Here is a 21,129-nt window from a genome sequence, read left to right on the forward strand (position 1 = left end):
TGAGAAGAATAAGACCCATTCTTCTTTTCCCCCCCACACCTTTTCCCCACTTTTGCCCCTTTTTTCTTCTGTTTTGGTACACTGTTGTGTCTGGAATAGTGCATCATGCAGTGCTAAACGCTGCTTGTGGACAATCAAGAGAAGCTTCTTCTTTCATCGTTTTAAGACTTAAAAATGCAAAACCATTGGTTAAAAAAGAAAAAGAAAAGAAAAATGAATCAAGAGTAATATTGGTGCCACTTTCACATTTATTTATTTTACAATCAGTATTAATAGGAGTAGTGATCTTAATTTAAATTCAAAATGAAATTTATATCAGAGTTGTTTGTAATGTTATTGTATAGTCATTCTTGTGTAGCACACATATCGTTTACACTGTAATGTAGGCTCAATGAAACAATAGACAGAATACAAAAATGAGATGCATTTTAGACACAAAAATAGCTACTGAGGCACTTGTGTATTCTTATTTGCTGTACCAGTTTCTGTATATGCCCAAAATGTCACTTGCAGATTGCTATTAATGACATGTTAGCCTTAAAAATCACCATTTGGGGGTGATAACAGGCACAACCCTGCATCTCACATTTTGGCATATACACATGGCTTTGCATACATATGTGGCTGTTTGTCCCTGTCTCTTTTCTTCAACTCAGATGTGGATGTTTTCATGAGGATGGCAGCATTCTTGTATAGTACTCGTATTTCTGTTTGATGATACACTTTGGTCTCCCTTTTTGAAATTTGCTCTCAATGCAATACTTTGTAAATGAGGGAACATTACTGAAAGCAGTATTATGAAATGGGGACTGTGCATATAATTATTTGTAACCCCATAGGGAAAAAAAGAAGTTGTACAAGAATTAAGTTTATTGCTGATGAACAAGATGGGTGGGAGGTCGGCGGGGATACTGATGTAAAATGATCATTCCAATGTCCTGATTATGGGAGAAAATGTTTCTTAAAACGTTGTTGCTATGCATGTATATGGATGGAATAAAATTCCAGATCTGTTGGAAATTTTTATTTTGATGTGGTGTCATAATTAAACTTAAATCCTCAGGATAATCCAATGCTGTCTGGTCTTTCTTTCACAGTTTAACTTCTTATTTGTACTGTATACCTATCAAGACAGTTTAGAGAATGAATACAGTTACAGTGCAATGCAGCTAAAAATAGATACAAAATCATATAAAAACTTTTATTATTTACAGTAAGGCGAAGCTAGCCTTGCGAGCCGGACTCTCATATATTTGCAATTTACAAAATTAACCAAATCAACATCAGTCCATAAAAAACCGGTGTCTGGTTTTGATGTAAATCAATTATATTCAAGTAGTTAACATCTCATCTCTCATCACATCAACAGAACCAAAGAACCTGTAACAAATGACTGAAGCTGGAAACAAATAAACCGCAGATAGATAGAGGAACGCAATACATTTACCTCTATGGGTTTAACATTGCAGAATGTTTTGATAGAATAGCATGAAATAAAAAGTATCAGAACAGTGACTTTTGTGGCTAACAGGTACTGTAATCATTTTTGGCGCTGACTACCCAAATAAAGAGAATGAAATAACATTTCTGAATCTAAGACATTGCAAACATTTCTCCAACACTGAATACCCTCCAGTCATCTTCAATGAAAAGGCTTCCAGTATTTTTTCCAGTATTTTTGTTGTGCCAAATTGTAGTCAAGAACGGCCGTTTTGAGGTGTGTTTGATTTACCTTAACAGATACAGTATTTAGGCAATCTCAAAAGAGAAAACAGTAGGCTAGTTGCAGGGGCAAGTTAACTCAATCACTCCTTTTATATTTAATAGAATATTTGAAACATATTCACCCTATTATCTTGTAAAGTTAAGAAATGTTGGCCACGGGTCACTGGCTCTGCTGCTTTGCCTGTCTCTGGTTGACGAGCTTCCTCAGGTGCTGGCTGATGGCAGATGGCTTCTTGTAGATCATTCGCCGGTCGACTCCTTTTATGTGAATGTGATTGGCTGACGGATAGGACTCCTCTAGAAACGTCTTTTGAAGCTGAGCTACCATCTGGTGCAGGGAAATAATCATTTGTTATGGTTTTTACACCATCATTACTACACTGTTGTTTACTGATTGCATTAAGGGTCTGAATATACAAGACAGTCTTTGTACAAGTGTTAATAATGCATCATGAAGCAGGTGGAAGGCGCAGCTACGCATGCTCACTTGGTTTAGGTGTTCTGGCATCTGCTGGTCAAAGGAATCTCCAGTGATCACACTCACTGACGTCCTGCTGGACAGGGGCTTAAACTTTGTGATGTCCCTTTAAAGAGGAAAGAAATAAGTCATTTTGTGTAATATTTTAATGTTCATTTTGAGTTGAACTACATTCAATAACATGCAAATACCACAACACTGCAGAAAAACAGCTTGATATGAAAGCTTTTCTTATTGTCAGATAGCTGTAGGACAATATGTTTGCCATACCTTACTTGAGCTGCACTTTCATTCAGAAAGTAGTGCTCATCCACAGCGCTGCTCTGGTGGGCGGGGTTACTTAGCAGGTATTTCTATAGGAGGTAGAGACGGAAAGCAGAAATCAGTCATAAAATCCAAAAGGAGAAATGTATTATTATAATGAATCCAACTACACTTGGCATCCAAGTATGTTCATATTCCCTGGGACAAAACTCCTACTGTCTCCCATTGCCAGCTACAAGAAAGAAGTGATTCTTCCCCTCCTTAATCTCATACCAAATTTACAGTGCCATGGAGAATGATTTGGAAAAGATGGATAAAGAACTGATAACTACTGTAATATCAAGTCCATTTGAATGCAGTGAATTCTATGAAGTCGAGTCCAATTCATTGTCAATGGAGCAGCTCCAGGCAGAATACTGCTATCACATCGCAAATCTGAGTCTTGGTTCTTTGATTTTCCAGCTGGGGGAGAAAGTTCACTAGGCCACCGGAATAGAATAGAATGAATTCTTAAATTGAGCAGTATTCCCCTTTAACTGTATCTATCACACACATGTGATGAGAAGAGATAGCTTTGGTGCCATTAACATAGCAGCAAACAATTCTGCTCCAGTTCAATTAAGCAGTGGTCACAGAACATGCCCTTGAGAAATGGACTGCATGCTCTATTGAGTTCTGTGTGCGTGTGTGCGTGTGTGTGTGTGTGTGTGTGTGTGTGTGTGTGTGTGTGTGTGTGTGTGTGCGTGCGCGTTCTAACCTTCACTAGTCCGTCTACAAAACCTTTCTCTTTCCTTAGAGAATTCAAGCACAATGCTGTCCTTATCTCCTTGGCAACAACTGTAATACTTGAAAAGCTGAAATAGGTCCCTCATCACTACTGCCATCAAAACGTGGGTGGCGGCAGAGAACAAGGCATCTTAACGAACTGTTCACACTCATCCTGAGGCAGTCGTCATCGCCTCGCACAAGACAGCGGAAGAAAAAAAAAATGCCAGTAAACTGTGGTTTAACTCTTCAACCCGTTTCTCCAAACAAAAAAATAAAAGGATCTGAAATAAGAATAAGATGCAGAAAACATTAAACTTAATGGCTATTGCAATTACCTTTCCTCCAGTCTGTCTCACTGTAATCTCCCTCTGTCTCTTTTCTCTACTTCCCTAATACACCCTACATGATGGTTCAGGTTTTTTCCCTGCTAAAAACAAGGCCTAAGTCTATGGAGTGTGTTTCCCCATGTTGCCAAAGATATTGGTTGTTGTTCATCACCAAAATCCATTACTACTCCTCTGCCTAAGATGTTTTCCATAGCAAGGAAGAAATGACTACAGGACTTGGTGACAGGCAGGGGTGTCACCGCTGTATGCTTTCTTTTTTTCTAAACAGATGCACGGCAGATCTGAGTAGGGACGACTGCGAACGAAAACAACCTTCCCATTCAAAAGCTCATCTGCAATACACAGCGCAGGGTTGGAGAAGCTTGTAACCTATATTAACAGCCTTCTGCACAAACTGTATTCCCAATGACCTGTCAGGAGGCTGAGTTTACAATACAGCAGGCATCAGAAGATACAGTACGTTTGTGATGTCATGTCAGCTGCAGGAACAGGTTCAATTTTCATTTATTTCAAATGACATCTTGTGTCATATCATGGCAAATTCACATTCTCTGACGATATGAAAACAAATGGTTTTGCCAACATCATATCTCTCCTCGAGAGGAGCCATGATTATTCTTGCACTAGCACCATCCTGTGGCTGTAGGGGAACGGTGGAAGGCATTCACTACATCTGAAATGCCTGAAGAATATCACGCTTTTTCCTTCCATTGCGTTTCTTTGTTTTGATGAGGTCGAGAAAAAACTCCAACAAAAGGCAAAGCTGTCGGACAATTTGAACACAAAGCCAAAGTCTTGTCTCCTGACTATAGAAACTTGACTGTAAAAACTCGACATCTGTGGCTTTGTAGCATCCTTCAGCACTGATGGCTTGTTATATTTATTCCTATATCACCTCTAAATCACCCCGGACCTGCTTTTCACTTTCAGCATGACACAACCGAACAAGATATCTTTTTTCCAAAAAGAAGTTTTGTCAGTCAATGTTATAGCCTTGGGGGCATGCTTCTTTGTAGTGTGTGTGTGTGTGTGTGTGTGTGTGTGTTAGCCTGACCTGGCGCTGTATGACCTCCTCTGAGATGTTTTCTCCTTTGATGGTTGGTTCAATCACCCCCAGGATGATCAGCATACGGCTCAACCCTGTAGCTGCTGAGAACTGCCTGGCCTGGAGCGATGGCAACAGCTTACTGTACCTGAACACAGACACACACATATACACACTCGTAAAAAAAAAAATAGCAGAAGACATTTTGCAATCTTAAGTATAGCAATTTAATGATTTGAACAGCTATTTTCAAAAATATAACCGTCAATCCCCTTACTGGTTTTCCTATAACCTTTAAAGTAACCAAGATACCCTGAAAATAAGACATTTGTCCATGTTCATATAAGCAACCCTATTTTCTTCCTCTTTTTGATTTATGCTCAACATGATTATGTGCTGCTGTGTAGGATAAGTGAATAGTCCTAGACAGTAGGAGGAATCAAATTACGATGATGTTAAGATGGACCCAACCAAAATCAAGCATGAATATTTGCCTTCTTCAAGCCCCCTTTCAACCAAAAATCTCAAACTTTCGCTTGGAGACATTTGACTGGGGAATGAGAAATACTTTTTTTTTTTTTTTTTTTTGGCAGATGAGAAGAAGAGCGCCGGGATTTTGTAACTCAGGAGGCCCAATCGGTCTCGGCTCACTGGTGCTCTGAATTGGCTGGTCTCAGCCTGTGGAGCCCAATCAATAGTGCCGCCCGCCTGCTGCCGCCATCGCTGCACGGCACAGCCTGCCCCAACATGCAGCCAACACGCTGTAGATCAGCCCCCATGCACCGCGGGCCCGTCCTCCACACACACAGCTAGTCTTAACTCCTGACCTGGGCAAGGCCTAGGAGTTCAATCAGCTCCTTTCTCTTGTGTCTGATCCTACAGCAGATTTCATTACCTAACCAAAAACCATAGACCTCTATTATCCACTATCAACTTGCACCATAAACCTCCAGCCCTAAATAGCCATGAAGTCCTAGGATGTGCATAGTACCAGGTCGTCCCATACTGTTGTATCTGTTGTATCTGTAATTGACTTGACAAGCGGTTCAGTATCTTCAGTCCCAGCCTCCTGTGCACAAGCCAACACTGCATGCCATGGTAAACTGCAGTTAACAACAGACAGGTTTCAGCACTGCTTCACCGCCATTATGCCCCTCGTATCAAGCCTGCATCATAAACATGCACTTTTCATGTGTAAAATAACCCATTTCACCTGTTGTTGATATGGCACATTGCTACCCACAGAACTGTGGCTTGAAATATCGAGCTCTGCTCTGGCAAAGCATGTCAATACCGATCGGTCAGATAAGGCTGATAGAAACACCAGCGAATGGCTGTTCAGCCGCTGTAAATGGCTGTCTAAAGATAAACATGTCCGCCATATTCATGGTACAGAAGTCCCTACAGGTCAATCGCGGATCCAGGCAGAGGGAAGAAAGAAACAAGTCGACTGTTCTCATTTTCAGTCTTCCGCAGACAGAGAAAACTTTTCAAATCAGACCTCCGGAGAGTGACATTTTGACATTCTCATCTTCCTTGCCACCGTTTTCCCCCGAAGTCATTCTGGCACCACAATTTAGAACTGACTCTTCGACCTGGCTCTTTAGGGACTTTTCAGTCTCCACACATTTTCCACCTGTCACCTTTTTCTTCCCCCTCGATTCCCAAAAAAGAAGAAGAAAAAAAAAAAGAGAAAAAAAGAAAAACTCTCTCTCCATCAGCCCCCCAGTTCGAATCTGGTCAAATCATTCCTGGGTCTGGCATTGAACATTATTTCAAGGATTCTCCAGCCACCTGTCCTATTCCCTCCTCTTTTTTCCATTTTTAATTCTGCCCCGGAGTGAGGATTATGCGAAGCAAGGCATGCGTGTCAAAGGGAAATTTAGTGGGTAAAGACAGCCAAGATTGGCGGGATGAATTAAACAGATAACGGGAGGAGACGAAGTGGGGGAACCATGTAGAGCAAAACGCCTCACCGATGTTGGTCATTTCAGAGGGGCTCTTTTTTTTTTTCTCCCCACAGGAGCGAGGAGGCAATATCTAAATTAATAAAGTGATGAAATGAGTTTGTGCCGTGGACTTTCTGCTGTTTGACTTTCCCATCTGGATTAGTGCAGGCTGAATGGACGCTCTGTTACTTTTGTTACAACTGCGCAATTCACTGTCGGAATTTGGCCCTGTAGTGATAAGGCTCCCCTCCTCCTCCTCATTACCATCTCATTCCATATGCAGGGCCTCTGTTACCTGAGAGCCTGCTCACACACAAAACACGAACTATTACACGAGCTTCTGCCAACTATTACAATGAGCAGAGAACATTTAAACATGGACTATTACATGCGGCTCAACTAACTATTACGCAGACGGAACATTTTTAAAAATTGGTTATTGCAAGGGCTTCCACCGACTATTACGAAAATGAGGGACTATGTACGTGGACTGCTACATGATTAGGTGCTGCTAACGCTCATGCAGGCACGACAAGCTGAGCATCTATTGGAGAAGTTAATAAAACCCTCAATGACTTCTTTGAGTAAGGATCTATCACAGCCTACCGCATCTTAAGTAACTATATTACAACAAGATGGGGAAAATGAAACCATAAATTTTACATGGACCATAACACAAGTCTCACAGTAAAGTAAGCTACAATTAAACCTACATTTATAGTACAGACAGTCCCAGACTGAAACATGGTCTATTAGACTCTACAAACTACTAGGAAAAGGAGAGCAGTTTATTATGCAGGCCTCATCTATTACACAGAGAGAAAAATCAAACATACTATTACAATTAAGACAAAACATTACATTTTAAGTATGTTGTGAGTTACTACATTATCCCATGTGACTTTCATAAAACAAGCACAAACTATTAGGCTACACTCAGGCCTACAGCTGCCAACTACCACACCAGAGGAATGGAGCATCACACATACTCTGGAGTACCAACTACCATACTGTTCACAAAGCAGACAAATAAGGTGAAGCTATTTTATATTAAATGACCTACAGAAGTCCACACACTGTGGGGATGGACTTGACATGCCATACTGCTGTATTGCAGTTATATTACACTATATTATGCGATTTTTTACTATTAAAATACCATTTAAAGAGCAGAAAATAAGAGCCCCTCACAAAAAACAAAACAGTAATTTTATCAAAATACCAAGGAGTATAATGCACCATCCTCGAGGCTGCGTGTTGAACTTGTCAGCTGCATATATAACTCTAATATTTGCTATTCTATTTTTATTATGTTTTATGTTTATATTCTATTTTTCTGGTTGTGCTGCTGCAACAGGCCAATTCCTCCACAGGGAACATTAAAGTTTCATCTTATGTCAACATTGGGCTGTAAAACAGTTTTTGGAGGCAAAACTGAGCCAAAGACTGAACCACTATGACACTGAGTTTGTGTGAATACAGAGGAAGACATTGACAAATGCATTCTACTGTAAATACATTCTATTATACTATCCTAAAATATTAACTACAATGATTCAGTTTGTATGAATACAGAGGGAGACTTTGAAAAATGTGATCTAACTGCCTTCTATTTTACTGTACTATCCAATAATATCACAGCACATCCCATTCTACTATTATATCTGCATTGCTAGACTTCATACAGTCAAATGGGGACCAACCAGAAGTAAATTCACAACTCATTTTGGGTCCTGGCTGACTTGACACTGTTTGAAAGTATTTACTATCACATGAGGCATTTCAAGCAGAAGTAATCTCATTAACAGACCAATTTATAGCCCCCTATTCCTGGACATGAAGATCCAAAGGTTTTCCGAGGGCACACCAAACAGCATTAAACATAATTTCCCAAATATAAGACTACTGCAATGTGAAGAGGCAACAAAAACAGCCATGTCAACAACCTCAGCTTGATGGTGTAATACCCAGTGTGGGCACATGGTGTCATTCTTGCACCACAGCGGATATCAGGTTGGGTCCGGCATCCGCTCCCCTGCTTCAACATTCCTCCCTGCATCGATACTATAGATTACACTGGGGTAAATACACAGGGGCCAGGGCAGCCCCGCTTCATTAGCGGAGCGTAACGGCAATAGTTACGCTTACAGTGGTGCTAATTACAATTAATTGGCATTCCTGACTCGTCTGGGAGTCTCTGGAGGGGCGGGGGTGGGGATTGGAGGGTTGGGGGTGGGGGGGGGCTTCTCTGGCTGAGTCAGGGGAGAACGGAGGGAGGAGGCCGACACACTAGGAGCCATTACAGGAGCCACAGTGTGAACCATGCTAATCATGAATCACACACACACACACACACACACACACACACACACACACACACACACACACACACACACATACACCCCACCACCTCCTCCACACACACACACAGCATGATTGTTGCATATTTTCTTGTGCTGCAAAATTGGCTCAAAACACACATCTTTAGGATTTGTGTTCTACAATCCACACAAAGTACTCTTTTCTATCAAAGTGGAATTGAAATGCAAGAAATGTGACGTGAAAGTCTAAAATTCCAATAACAGCAATTTATAGTTTGTAAAATTATTCACCCCCCCTGTCTCACTTAGGCTGAATTCTCACTGGCAAAAACATTTTGTAACATACATTATTCATATCTCCTCATTAGGTTACAGTGAGACATTTTGAAAATATTCTCTTTTCAAAAATTGCTTCAGATTTTAAACCAAAAATCGTTAATAAATGTATTCTGAACTAATTATGTAGCACATGAAAGTGTGCAAAAAGTGGGATGCAAACTGCTTATAGTGACTGTATCGAAGTAAACATGAAAGATTCACAAAGTTTTTTTCCCCCCATTATAATCAATCAATAGCCTCCGATACTGCCTCATGGTTTTGTCAGGCTGCTATCTTCCTCTAGTGCTTCATTTTACCCCCCACCATCCCAACTTCCTCCATGCATCTCTCTCTTTCACCGTCTCTCTCTCTTTCCAACCCTCCATCCCTTCATACCCGGGTGATTGTTGTCAATCTGGGCCTCGGCTCCCTGGGGGGGTTTAGAGCGGGTCTGTGCTCCGCTGGGTTATTGAACGCAGCTCACAGTGAGAGCGATTGGGCTCTGAGGGGAGACTGGATGTGTCATCACTGGCTGCTGCTCCTGCTGTTGTTCCAACTACAGTTTACCACTGCAGGCTGTAGCGGGTATATAATATAATGTCACTCAAGGTATTCAATTGGTGGAAATGTTTTCATCTTCCAACAGCGAAAGGTATGAGCACCCAGGACGAAAATATCCTCACTGTCCATTCGGGCTCTTATATACTGAGCTGCCCTTTCACAGAGTTGAAATTTTACATCATCGCTCCCACATCAACAGCTACAACATTACGCTGCCGCTCATACCGGAGCTTACAGTACAAGTACAATTCAGAACAGACATTGTGTTATGCCTGTAAATCTATCAACTAACAAAGTGCGGTGCAGATGGATAGAAAGGCTCTTCTTTTCCCTCACATTAAAGCCCCGCGTGGCTTATAAATCAAACCAAATGAGAGGAATAGCAGTGGTTCTGAGACCTGAGCGGGGTCGTCAGTCACAGTGACAGTCATACGCTGCCTGTCATACTGAGCAGGCTCCAGGTGAGAGGCAGAACATGTCCATCTCTGACACACTGCTGCAGGCGGCGGCTGTGTGGGGATATACAGTATGTATATAGTGTGCATGTTTTTGAATACGTGTGTGTTTGTATCTGTATGCGTGTGGATGTTTATGTGTTCAAGTGTGCACGAGAATGTGAATGTGTGTGTGTGTGTGTGTGTGTGTGTGTGTCTTGGCTGGCCATATTAATGACGGGCAGTATGATGAATGGGCCAGAAAGTGTCGTTTTCATTTTGGGACTCATAACTCAATTAGGCTTCCATCCAGGCCCACAGCCACAGCTGCTAGGCCCACACTGAGAGAGCGTCAGGTGAAGCACTCGTCACCTAACACACTCCCTCAGCAACCGCTTACATGCATCATGTATTTATTCACACACACACACACACACACTCACACAGAGAGGACACAAGATTCACAACAGCAAACATACATAAATGTGCATAAGCTGAAACAATCTCACTTAAAATATAACTGCGACATACCTGAAAACACACCCAGGCGCTTTTTGGATGTCTATTTCATCATCAAGCTCAGATCGTTCAAATTATTATTAAAGGGAAAAAATGTACTGACGACTCATACTTAAAAGAACTGGGATGCAGAGGGAGCGGATGGGGAGATAAGACTTTCAAGTGATGCTCCTGTGAGGACTGAGTTGTGCTAAACACAGTAATGGTACATTAAAACGGAGGGTTTGCCAATCAATCAGCATTCATTAAACTGTAAAGACCATCCCATTAGACAAGAGCATTTCCCACTGTTTCTGCTCTCTGAGCAAATATATTCCCCATGGGGTAAATTAGTTTTGTACTCCACACACACACAAAATGCACAAGCATATACAGACAGGAGACACTCACATACACACACACACACACGCCTGAGAGTGTACAGTAAATGCGTGCATGTACACACAGCTACATTCCATCTTTCAAACACACCAACTGTATGCACTCACTACAAGATGAGAGAGTTATTAGTCTAATACCTTTGGTACCATTTGTTTCAACCTGCGAAACAAATGGTAGTCCAATTACAGTTGGCACTGGTCACCTACAGCTTGATCATTATGCTGACCAACAAGTTGTATAGCAGCATTGGGACAAATAAAGCAAACAGCTATAATAACAGGTATACATATAGAGGTGTTAACATGATGAAAAGTACAGGATATTACAGTCTTTTCTTTAGTGCTTACAGAGAAAAGAAATCCAAAGAGAGAGCAAGGCCTGATATTTTTGTTATAGCCCACTGTAATCTCCAGACTACACTCGCTCTGGGTGAAAATCTCTAGGAACACACCGCTGTGAGATCTGTCTTCAAGTGGGGCGACACAAAGATGATGTCGGGTGGTGTGTTGACTTCCGCCGAGCGATTTTAAAACACCGGCTCTTGCCCTGAATGCAATTTGACCGAACGGGCAGCGGGGGCTCGGACTAATCCCTGACGCTGCGCCCACTGCTCTATTTTTCATCAGGAAGCATTATCTGTGCCTGGGAAAGGAAATGAGACACATGCTGCTACGTCTTCACAGGAAAATCCCCAATAGGAAAGTTGACCCCTCACGACAAGCGAACGCATACACACACACACACACACACACACACAGGCACACACAGACACACACCCTTTCAAGTCTAACAGTGCATGTGAGAGAGAGAGAGAGACAGAGAGAGAGAGAGAGAGAGAGAGAAATACCATTCTCGGGAGATGGTGGTGATTCATTTTGTAGGATATAACAGAACTAATTTTGGGAGTGAGCCGCTGTTAATGAGCAGGTCTTTGATGTGTAAATCCTCCGGTCCCAGTGCAAAGCTGATACGGTCTCCCCACAACCCTCCTCAGGTGCAGCCCCGCTCCCCGCTGGATTACTTATCTTGTGTACCAAATACTGTAAGACCTCCGAAAGCTAATAAACCCATATCTGAAAGACTGAGAGAAACGCACACCTACATGCAACCTTGTCGAACACAAAAAAAAAAAAGAAAGAAAGAGGAAAGAAAGGAAGGAAAGCAACTCGAGGAACGCCAACGGTACCGGGATGCTGTGATGTGCAGTGTGAGATAGAGCTGTGCTGCGTCTGTTGTATCTTCATACTGTGTATATCACATTGCTGTTTCTGTTTTCCCCATCCAAATCAGAGACCGGTGATAAAATTGTTCTTTACAGAGTAAATGCAAGTCCTCGGTTCATTTCATTTCTCCATCGCTTCTCTACAGAGTAATTGGATTGTGGCTGCACTGTCATGTACGCAGTGAAATGAATGCCTATTAATCAGAGGATAATTGGACACATATCCCTGATAAATGGTGCTGCTCCACTTTGAGTCACGTACAAATTAGGCCATTTTCAAGGATCCATTTCTTATCTGGCTTAACTCATTGTTATATAACCAGTGAGCTAATATTGGTGGACAGAACTTCTGAAGCACTAAGTCGTGGCGTCATGCCCAAAATGGGAAAACTTGATCTTACCACACTTTTTCTGTCATAACTAAGCCCGTAACTCCTCCTCGGTGATTCCAGATGACAGATACTGCTATTTTGCAACAGTACAAGAAATATCTATTGCGTTTCGAGCAAGAAAAACCCTTTTGATCTCCTCTGTAAATGACACAAACACAGCGGGGCTCGAGAGATTTGTTTGTTTTGCAGTCGTCGCTGCAAGGCTGTCAGTTACAGCTAAAGGCTTAGCACGCTTTGGTAAATTATATAACTGATTAATTATAGTCTGTGCTGCAGTGGAATACCTTTTAATGATTACACACGCTGCACTGTAACATGGCATACTTCAGTTGTAAACAATCGGAGATACTGATAGCGTTGTGTAATTGACATTCCTCCTCCGCGCTCCTGATTATCATTAATAATAATCCGTCCTCCCTATATGATAATTAATGTATAATGAGGTATATGCTGTGGCAATGACTACCGCTTGACATGTATCTTGCCTGGAGGATTAAAACACTGTTATTACACTTTCTGTCATCAGTCCCGACCACCGCCACCACCCCCGATTCCTCCTTCATCTGTTTCATGCTAAAAGACTGTGATCAACTAATGAGTTTCTTTGGCCTCCAATTAATCATGTTAATGAGCCCCACCCAGCAAAGATAATCAACTACAGCGAGTCCTCCCCATAAAGCCAATAAGGACGGAGTTGGGGAGCTCGACTCATAAAACACACCGCCGTCTCTGCCTTCCCTCCCTTCACCCTAATCCTCTTTTTTTCTTGATACACTTCTTTTTTTTTTCCCTTCTCCTCTTCCCTGCCTCTCGCTTTTTATCTGCTCCTCTCTGCCCTTCATTCCCCAACTCCTTATCGTCCTCTTCGCTCCTTTCCGCGCTCCGCCCCATTCCCTTCTCTCGTTCCTCTCCTCTACTCCGTTTTTTTCACATTCCCTCCCTACTTGCTGCCTCTCCAACCTCTCCTTCCTGCTCCATCTTCTTTCCTCTCCTCTCCCCTTTATCTTCTGCTCCTTCCCCCCCTCCTCCTCCTTCCATCCTCCCTGCTTCCCTGAAGCAGACTATAAACTTACCAGTACTCCTTCCACTGCTCCTCCTCAAAGACGTCCTCTGGGATGGGATCAATCAGTACCAGGTCTGACACTTGCCTGGGGACAAAGAGAGGACACACACACACACACACACACACACACAGATGAAGGACTCATCGACTACCCTTGTCCACTTTACCCTCCCGGTCCGGGCCGTAATGAGCGTGAGATGGATGGCACCGTCTTCGGCCGTCTGTCTGTCGATTCGTCCATCCTCGGCCCCCGCAGATGGATGACCGCACACGCACACACCGCATCCAGGGGCGAGATTTTCATTCGGCAAGGTGTCATCCGCTCACCGCCACTTAATTTACTCCCCTAGCGGCCGCGCCATCACGGCCGATTAGACGCTAAATCTTTCAACTGCTCGGTCATGTTAATCGCCGTGTTGTCTCCGAGATGAGTGAGTTGTAGACGATGGCGGGAATGGGCGCTGGAATATTTATGTCCCATGGATTGGAAAGTGTGTTTGAGAGTATGAGAATTTTAAAAGGAATTAGTGGAGGCACTGCACGGTATATAATGTGCTGTGTGGGAACATGATTATCAATGTGCTCGCTGATGATTTACAGGTTAATCCAAAGATTTGTTAGATACTAGATACTCATAGTCCACTGCATTTGGCCTCCTCTACCTTCTGTGTTGTTATATGCCACTCACTGAAATATATTTTGGATTGTACCATATAGTTTATTTTCCCACCTATTGCCCACCGATGAGTTAGGAGATAATCTTTGATTTGAAGTGACTGACTAATAAAACGCATAAGAGTGAATTAGTCTAAATAACATCAGTTTGCTAGTTGGATGTTTGGAGTAAACCATGTATCAAATGTAGGGATGGGACAATATATCGAAATTCAATATATCACAATACAAAAATGTATCGCGATAGTAGCTACATTTTATTTAGTATTTAGTATTTGCACTTGTTTAAATTCTAGGAAGTCAATGCCATGCTAGAAAGATTTGTCTCTCAGAAATAAACATAATTCTGCACAGTCAGACTGTTTGTGAACATTGTGATCGAATCGTGAACCCCATATCGCGTATTGTATCGTGAGATAAGCCTATCGTCCCACCCATAATCAAATGAGATGATATACTGCATCAAGTCAACTACGTTTTTGCTGTTAATTATTTCCACTGTGTGTTTGTTTCCACTTACACATCATGAATGTGGCTGTAGAACCTGCCGTTGAGTGCGCCGAGCTCGGAGCCCACCAGGATGAAGGGCGTGGCTATCCCGGCAGCCTGGAGGAGCCGGTGCAGGTCGTCCACCATCCTGGAAGACAACAAAGCTCATCTGTCTCTACAAAATAACCAGGACACGCCGCAAACTGGGCCAGGGTGTTTATTTATTGAGCTAGGAGGGCCTAGGACTCCCGGCATGAAAGATGAACACAAAGACAGGCCTCTTTAATAAGTTTATTATGGACTCATGAGAGAGTCGTTGTCAGGAAGCAAAAATGACCTAAGACAGAAATAGCAAAGAGAATATACTGTATTGAACTTTTACATATGATATCCCAAAATGTCAATACAGATGATTAACAACTGGATGAAAGTAAAGGTCGGCAGTATTTTTTTTTTTTGTATTTCATGTCTGTCCAGACACAGCAGGCAAGATAAACAACACTGCTGAAACCCAAATTAAAGGATAAAGGAGGGACTGCCGGCTCCTTGGCCTTGCAAAACACCAGAGGAAAAACAAACACCGGCGAACTTATATCATCAGAAGGAGCATCATCATTACATAAAATGCAGCGGCTCCTCTCTGACAGCCATCTGTTGTCCTGGGTTTCTGGCTCTAATAAATCAAACCCGGGGTGTCACAGTGAAATGAAGAGGTTTCACAGCCCGCGCCGGGGGAAGGTGAGGCAGTCATCAAACCCCCCCGAGATATTGAATTCTGGGAAATTGATTGCTTGCATCAAAAATGGGCGGCCGCCTGCTGTCTGGGCCAGATGCCAAGGTAAACTAGACTGCTGACCGTCGGCGAACCACGCCCACTCATCCCGTAGACAGATTTAAGGCTCGACAAATGCGTTACGGTGTCAAAGACGGGAAGATTACGGCCGAATCCCACGGCAGTGCGGTGCAGGGCGGGGCGGGGCGGTGTAGTGCAGGGCGGGGCTGTGGCGCGTTAAGCAGCGTAATGCAGGGCAGCGGGCGCACATTAGTCTCTGCTGGCCTGGACAATCGATAAGCGGTCCCAAATGGCCACTTAATCAAGGAAATACTGTTTTAAGGAGGGGATTATGGCTACTGGTTGGAAATATATAAGGAAACTGAATTAAAAACCTTCATTGGAGCACAGTCCTGATGTGTAGCAGTCCAGGTTTTTTGCTTCAGACTGTGTAACTGTGTGTTAAAGGGGCATTAAGTAATCCATGACCTTTATCCACCTCTCTCTCTGACCAATAGGAATTGCAACAGCACCGATAGAAATGACTTCCCCCTATACAAGTCTCTGGCACAGCCCCCCCCACACACACACACACCCCGTCCCCATTCCTCCTATTCCCTTGAGCTGTGGTGTAATTCATACAAACAAAGTCCCCATAGAGACGAGTGAGCTGGCTAATTAAAGCAGAGATCTATAGAAACGTCTAGTGAAGATGTTTGATTGAATCAGGCCTATGTCACCTTCAGCATGCACATCTCACCCAATGATTCCCCCAATTCATTTCAATCAAACTCAGCAACAACATGCTAAAGAGACAGATGACCTCACCCCTCTGGCTTGAAACAGCCCGCTCACCCATTCAGAAATCATATTATAATAAAAAAAAACTTGAAACAGTGACGTGATGTTTATAATGCAGACTTGGTGTACAGCTGTGTGCATGACTCAAGGAAGTGTAGCTCTACATGTTGAGTGTCAGAAGAATTAAACTCAATGATAGAGAATTAAGCATTATGCTCACCGTCCAGTCGTTGACATCCCCCAAACTTTCTCTGCTCCTGTGGTTTCATTCTGCATCAGCCGCTTGCTGAAGCCCAATCCCATTCTGTCATAGGTGCATACCTGGGCGACATGACAAACAGAGACCACAAGTTTAGCTTCTTCCATCTATCTTTTAAATAACACCACGCTCTACATACCACATGACATGCTCTCGATTCCCCAAACAACCAATAGAAACAACACCCCCCCTCCCCCTCTGATCCTGGAGAAGCACTTAGCAGACTTAGGATGCAAGAGCCCAGACAATCTCCCTTTAAAAAGATGAGGATGCAGGTGTAAACAGAGTACTGTAACTTTGCGTTTGGTATTGCTGTTGTTGTTAAGTTGTTCAGATGGATCTAGGCCCTCCCCGCAACAAGCCAGTGACCTCATTCGGGTCACATTTCAGACAAACAACAAGGGGCAGGCTGTCGGCCCTGACTTTCTGCTATGCTGAGTCCTTGTTGAACAGAGAGGATGTGGCAGGGCTGTTGCAAGGACTGTCCCTACATGCCCCCGACAACAAACAACATGACTGCATTAGTAGTGGCTGCTTCCAGAGGCATGCAGTTGCAGGGAAAAATTCATCGCAAAGGATTTCCTCGGTCAAAAGAAAAGTCAAAGTCAGCATGTCAGCTAGCGTTCAGTGCATCTTATGGATGCAACACATCTGAGATATATAATCACATTTTTGTTTAGCCCACTTGCTTTATCCAACAAATACAAAACATATCCATAATCCACAGGGAAATTTATTCCTTCTCTTTCTCTTCGATATATCATTTCAGAATATATCTATTCAGTACAGTACAAAGTAATTTTGTCAGTTCCCCACCTTTGTCAGTGGAGCAACGCTCTCTTGGACATGAAACCAAATGTCTGAGGACATTCCAGTCGGGGCGTCCAATATGACTGAAGAAAAATACACCGGTTAAAAGACACAGACTCTTATGATCCTTTATGCAACAAGCCACAGCAACACAAAATCATTTGCCAGAAAACGTAGACCATAAAGAAGAAACTGGGCTACAATATTTATAATAACGTTTTATCACTGATAAGAACCAATTATATTCATAGAATATTATTTTATTACCAACTGGTTGTCCTTGTCCTTTACACAAAAGGTGCATCTTTTGACCCAAACCGACATCAACAATCAGGCCATCTGGATATAAGGGGGAAAGATCAGAAACAAAGATTAGGCTTCACAAAAAAATGTGGCTTTCAAAACTTCATTGATAGGCCTATTGACAGCCTCCCTATGAGAGGTGTCAATTTCAAGATGTAATTAAAATATTAAAAAAATATATATAAAAAACTGTTTTACATGATCAAGGCAACATAAAATGAAATTGAAGAAAAACAATGACTCTGTGAGGGTTACTGTAGATTGGGACATGAAAACCTTTAGGCATGAGCAGCTGTCCTTCTCTCTGCAGTGATGCATAGTTGAGGAACGGAGGGACAAGGATGATGAAGAGCAAACATTTCCCAATGTTCATGAGCACAGACCCATAACTGAGTCTGCCTTTGACTTCAGGTTGACTGCGCTGTCCTTGATCCACATCCTTAGTTTGTGTAGCCTACAAGAGAGCAGTATTACATCACGATTCAAATCATCATTGTCCATGACTTCAACTCACAGTGGGAATAAACAGACATACTTAACAAATAAATCTACAAGGATCAGTGTTAACATCTCTTATTGTGAGTGATTCATCAGTTCAGTAGCAACTGTAGCATAACTTGGTGATTTCTTGCCCTTACACCAAACTCCTTTCAAAAATCCTTTAAATGAATAGTTAATGCCCTCAGCATCGGCAAACGTACATACCAGATAGAACATAACACACTTTTTACTAGACAATAGTGTCTTCTAGTAAGTTCAGCACAGATAAGATGGACGAAGCAGCACTTTATTGCAATTGAAAACAGGCGAACCTATAATGAAAAGATCATGCAATAGTTGATATTTTATTGAAAATATGTTTGCTTGGTGTGTTATGTGTAGGCCGAATGGAAGAGTGCCTGCTAATGATTACTAAAGCATCTTACGGTATGTTGTACGACGTTTGTAAATTGCAAATGGGCAAAGCATCATTAAACTCACAGCTATTTGAATGGGTTTGGCGTGATACTCTATACAAAATAGAACATGTATCAGAGGAATGATCTCTCATGCCTTATCCATATGATGTTTAGTGATAATCTTGGTAGTGTGAGATCAATATGAAAGCAGCAACATGTTGGCACCAGACATGTTTGTACTGATGGCCGTGTGTGGACTGACAGATATTGTCAGGGAACACAGGCAACCTGAGCAACTAGCTTTAGTTGTTAGCCAGCTAGCTAACAGAGATGAGCTGTCATAAGTTCTAAGCTACACAGTTGGCTAATATCAACGTCGCATACCTTTCTATCTGTCTTGGGAGGTTCATCGCCCGACTCTTGGCCTTCGGTCCTTCTGCGCATTTTGAAACTATCGTATTTAATAATGTTATAACTTTGTATATATAGTACTCTAAAAATGTGCTGAATGAATGGATTTGTAGTTGTAGCAATTTCCTGGTTCAGGTACAGAAGCCGATAAGAGACAAATGTGCCTTTTCATGAGCGCGTTGCAGTGTTGTCAGTTCCTTTTTAGCTGAACACAGTGTTATAGATTCTTGTTTTATCCTTTCTCCGTCATCTCCTTGTAGACCTGAATGAGGTCATTTCATGTTGTTATGAGAAATGCAATGTCCCGATTTTTGCTCATATTTAAGGATTAACGACTTCATATTTTCAACTACATATTTTCACATTCAAGTATAAACTGGTTGAGCCATACTGCATAATGTAGTGTGGATGAATGATTTAGGCGTTTCTCAATAATCCTTTATTGCCTGTGTTAAAAAAAGTATTATCATTGGAACAGTGTTACAAAAACAATTGTCATATTTTTATTGTCCCAGACAACCTATTTAAGTACATCCTGTATCTAGGGTAGGTTGTCTGACTTGCCTCGTACTATAACTGACACTCATTCAGTTAAACTACATAGCAGAGGAATACACACAACAACCGTCTCCAGTTCACAGACAGAGACCTCTGCCACCTCTGGTCTGAGGAGCTTAGGCTCAAGTAGTCATGAGATTTGAGTCACCATGGTTTCACCCAACTAGTCTGACAGAGGAGAGAGAGCACCTAATGTATTGATAATAAGAGCTGAACTGAGACTGTGGAGGATCTCTCTCTCTCTCTCTTTCTCTCTCTCTCTCTTTCTCTCTCTCTCTCTCTCTCTCTCTCTCACACACACACACACACACACACACACACAGCAGTATAACCGCTGGCCTGCAGGGGTCACTGTATCCCATGAACACATCCTATATTCCACATCACACGTTCCGCTCACCCAGCAAAGGCAGCAGGATTAACACTGGATAGGATCATAATCACCATTTAATAAGAGTTTGTTTAAGCACCTCACACTCACAAATGAAACACGGTCCCAGAATTACAAACTGGAGGTCAATGACTACTAGACATATGGAAAACTTAGATTGGACCCTAATATTACAAAATAGATGAAAATCACTAGAAATGGGGGCTGTGATTGCATGTCCTCTGCCTCTCAGGACGGCCAATCAAACCCTCATCATGTAGAATATCGCATTTACGGCATCATCCACGGCAAGTAATTGATGCAAATTGCCCTTTTCATGCAGTCATACATGTGTGGCGTGCCAAATAGTGCTGTTTGCGTCACCCAGGGAGTGTGGCATCCATATTAATGATGTTCTGCGTCATTCTAGTAGGCTCCCGGCCGCGCAGCGCTGGTGCTGAGGCGCGTTTGCAGATCGGTAACGGTCCACATCGGCAATCATCCTGCACATAACAGACACCAGAGAGGTGAATGACTCATAATGTTTATAGGGGAATATTCACGTTTGAAGCAAATGCAATCCATAACATCAGAAGCAGCAGGTCATCAGAAAGGCATTAGAGGACACGTGGAAAAACAATGACCTCATTTTTGCTCTCATTCATAAATACTACATCTCATTTTCTTGTTGTTCAATAGCTTAAGTAAGACACATTTCCCGAATGCTATAATGCTTTATCAAAGACAGAAAAAAAGCAAGAGTATACTGAACTTTTATCCATTAAAGAGTGTCTAGACAAAGTTAAACCTCAACAATAAACCCTGTTTAGATAGCAGATGACTGGTGTGACTGGAGCCATGTAGTGAATTCATTGCAGTAATTAAAAAGCCTGGCCAGACTGAAATGATGAATGTCAGGTATTGACTCACTGTCAGGCTGCCTGCGCTTCGGACACCCTTTAATACCAGTGTGTGTGTGTGTGTGTGTGTGTGTG

At 42.3% G+C, this 21,129-nt stretch overlaps 1 protein-coding gene across 2 annotated transcripts; it reads right to left on the reverse strand.

The window, feature by feature from the left end:
- Positions 1-237: 237 nt before the first annotated feature.
- On the reverse strand, positions 238-19,312 carry LOC139914202 (uncharacterized). 2 transcript variants are annotated; one of them, XM_078287268.1, is made up of 12 exons: positions 19,180-19,312; positions 18,173-18,350; positions 17,861-17,932; positions 17,600-17,676; positions 16,745-16,845; positions 14,983-15,099; positions 13,798-13,872; positions 4,637-4,775; positions 2,474-2,556; positions 2,213-2,309; positions 1,848-2,053; positions 238-1,123 (listed from the first exon to the last, which is right to left on the reverse strand). In XM_078287268.1, exons 1-11 carry the CDS (start codon positions 19,237-19,239, stop codon positions 1,886-1,888), a joined length of 1,167 nt encoding a protein of 388 aa, XP_078143394.1. In that variant the 5' UTR covers positions 19,240-19,312; the 3' UTR covers positions 238-1,123; positions 1,848-1,885. The 2 variants fall into 2 exon arrangements, with proteins under 2 accessions (XP_078143394.1, XP_071758560.2); XM_071902459.2 differs by having other exon boundaries at positions 240-2,053.
- Between the last annotated feature and the right edge of the window lie 1,817 nt (positions 19,313-21,129).

The sequence above is a fragment of the Centroberyx gerrardi genome, chromosome 12, assembly GCF_048128805.1.
Source record: "Centroberyx gerrardi isolate f3 chromosome 12, fCenGer3.hap1.cur.20231027, whole genome shotgun sequence".
Classification (NCBI taxonomy): Eukaryota; Metazoa; Chordata; class Actinopteri; order Beryciformes; family Berycidae; genus Centroberyx; species Centroberyx gerrardi.

Excerpts from the sequence above, each read along its gene's own strand:
- LOC139914202 (XM_078287268.1), bottom strand. The coding sequence starts at position 19,239 with ATGCGCAGAAGGACCGAAGGCCAAGAGTCGGGCGATGAACCTCCCAAG. Across the intron at positions 17,677-17,860 it reads AGGACAAGGACAACCAGTTG|TCATATTGGACGCCCCGACT; the intron begins GTAATAAAATAA and ends ATTTTTCTTCAG. Across the intron at positions 4,776-13,797 it reads GAGCAGTGGAAGGAGTACTG|GTACAGTAAGCTGTTGCCAT; the intron begins GTAAGTTTATAG and ends GTCTGTGTTCAG.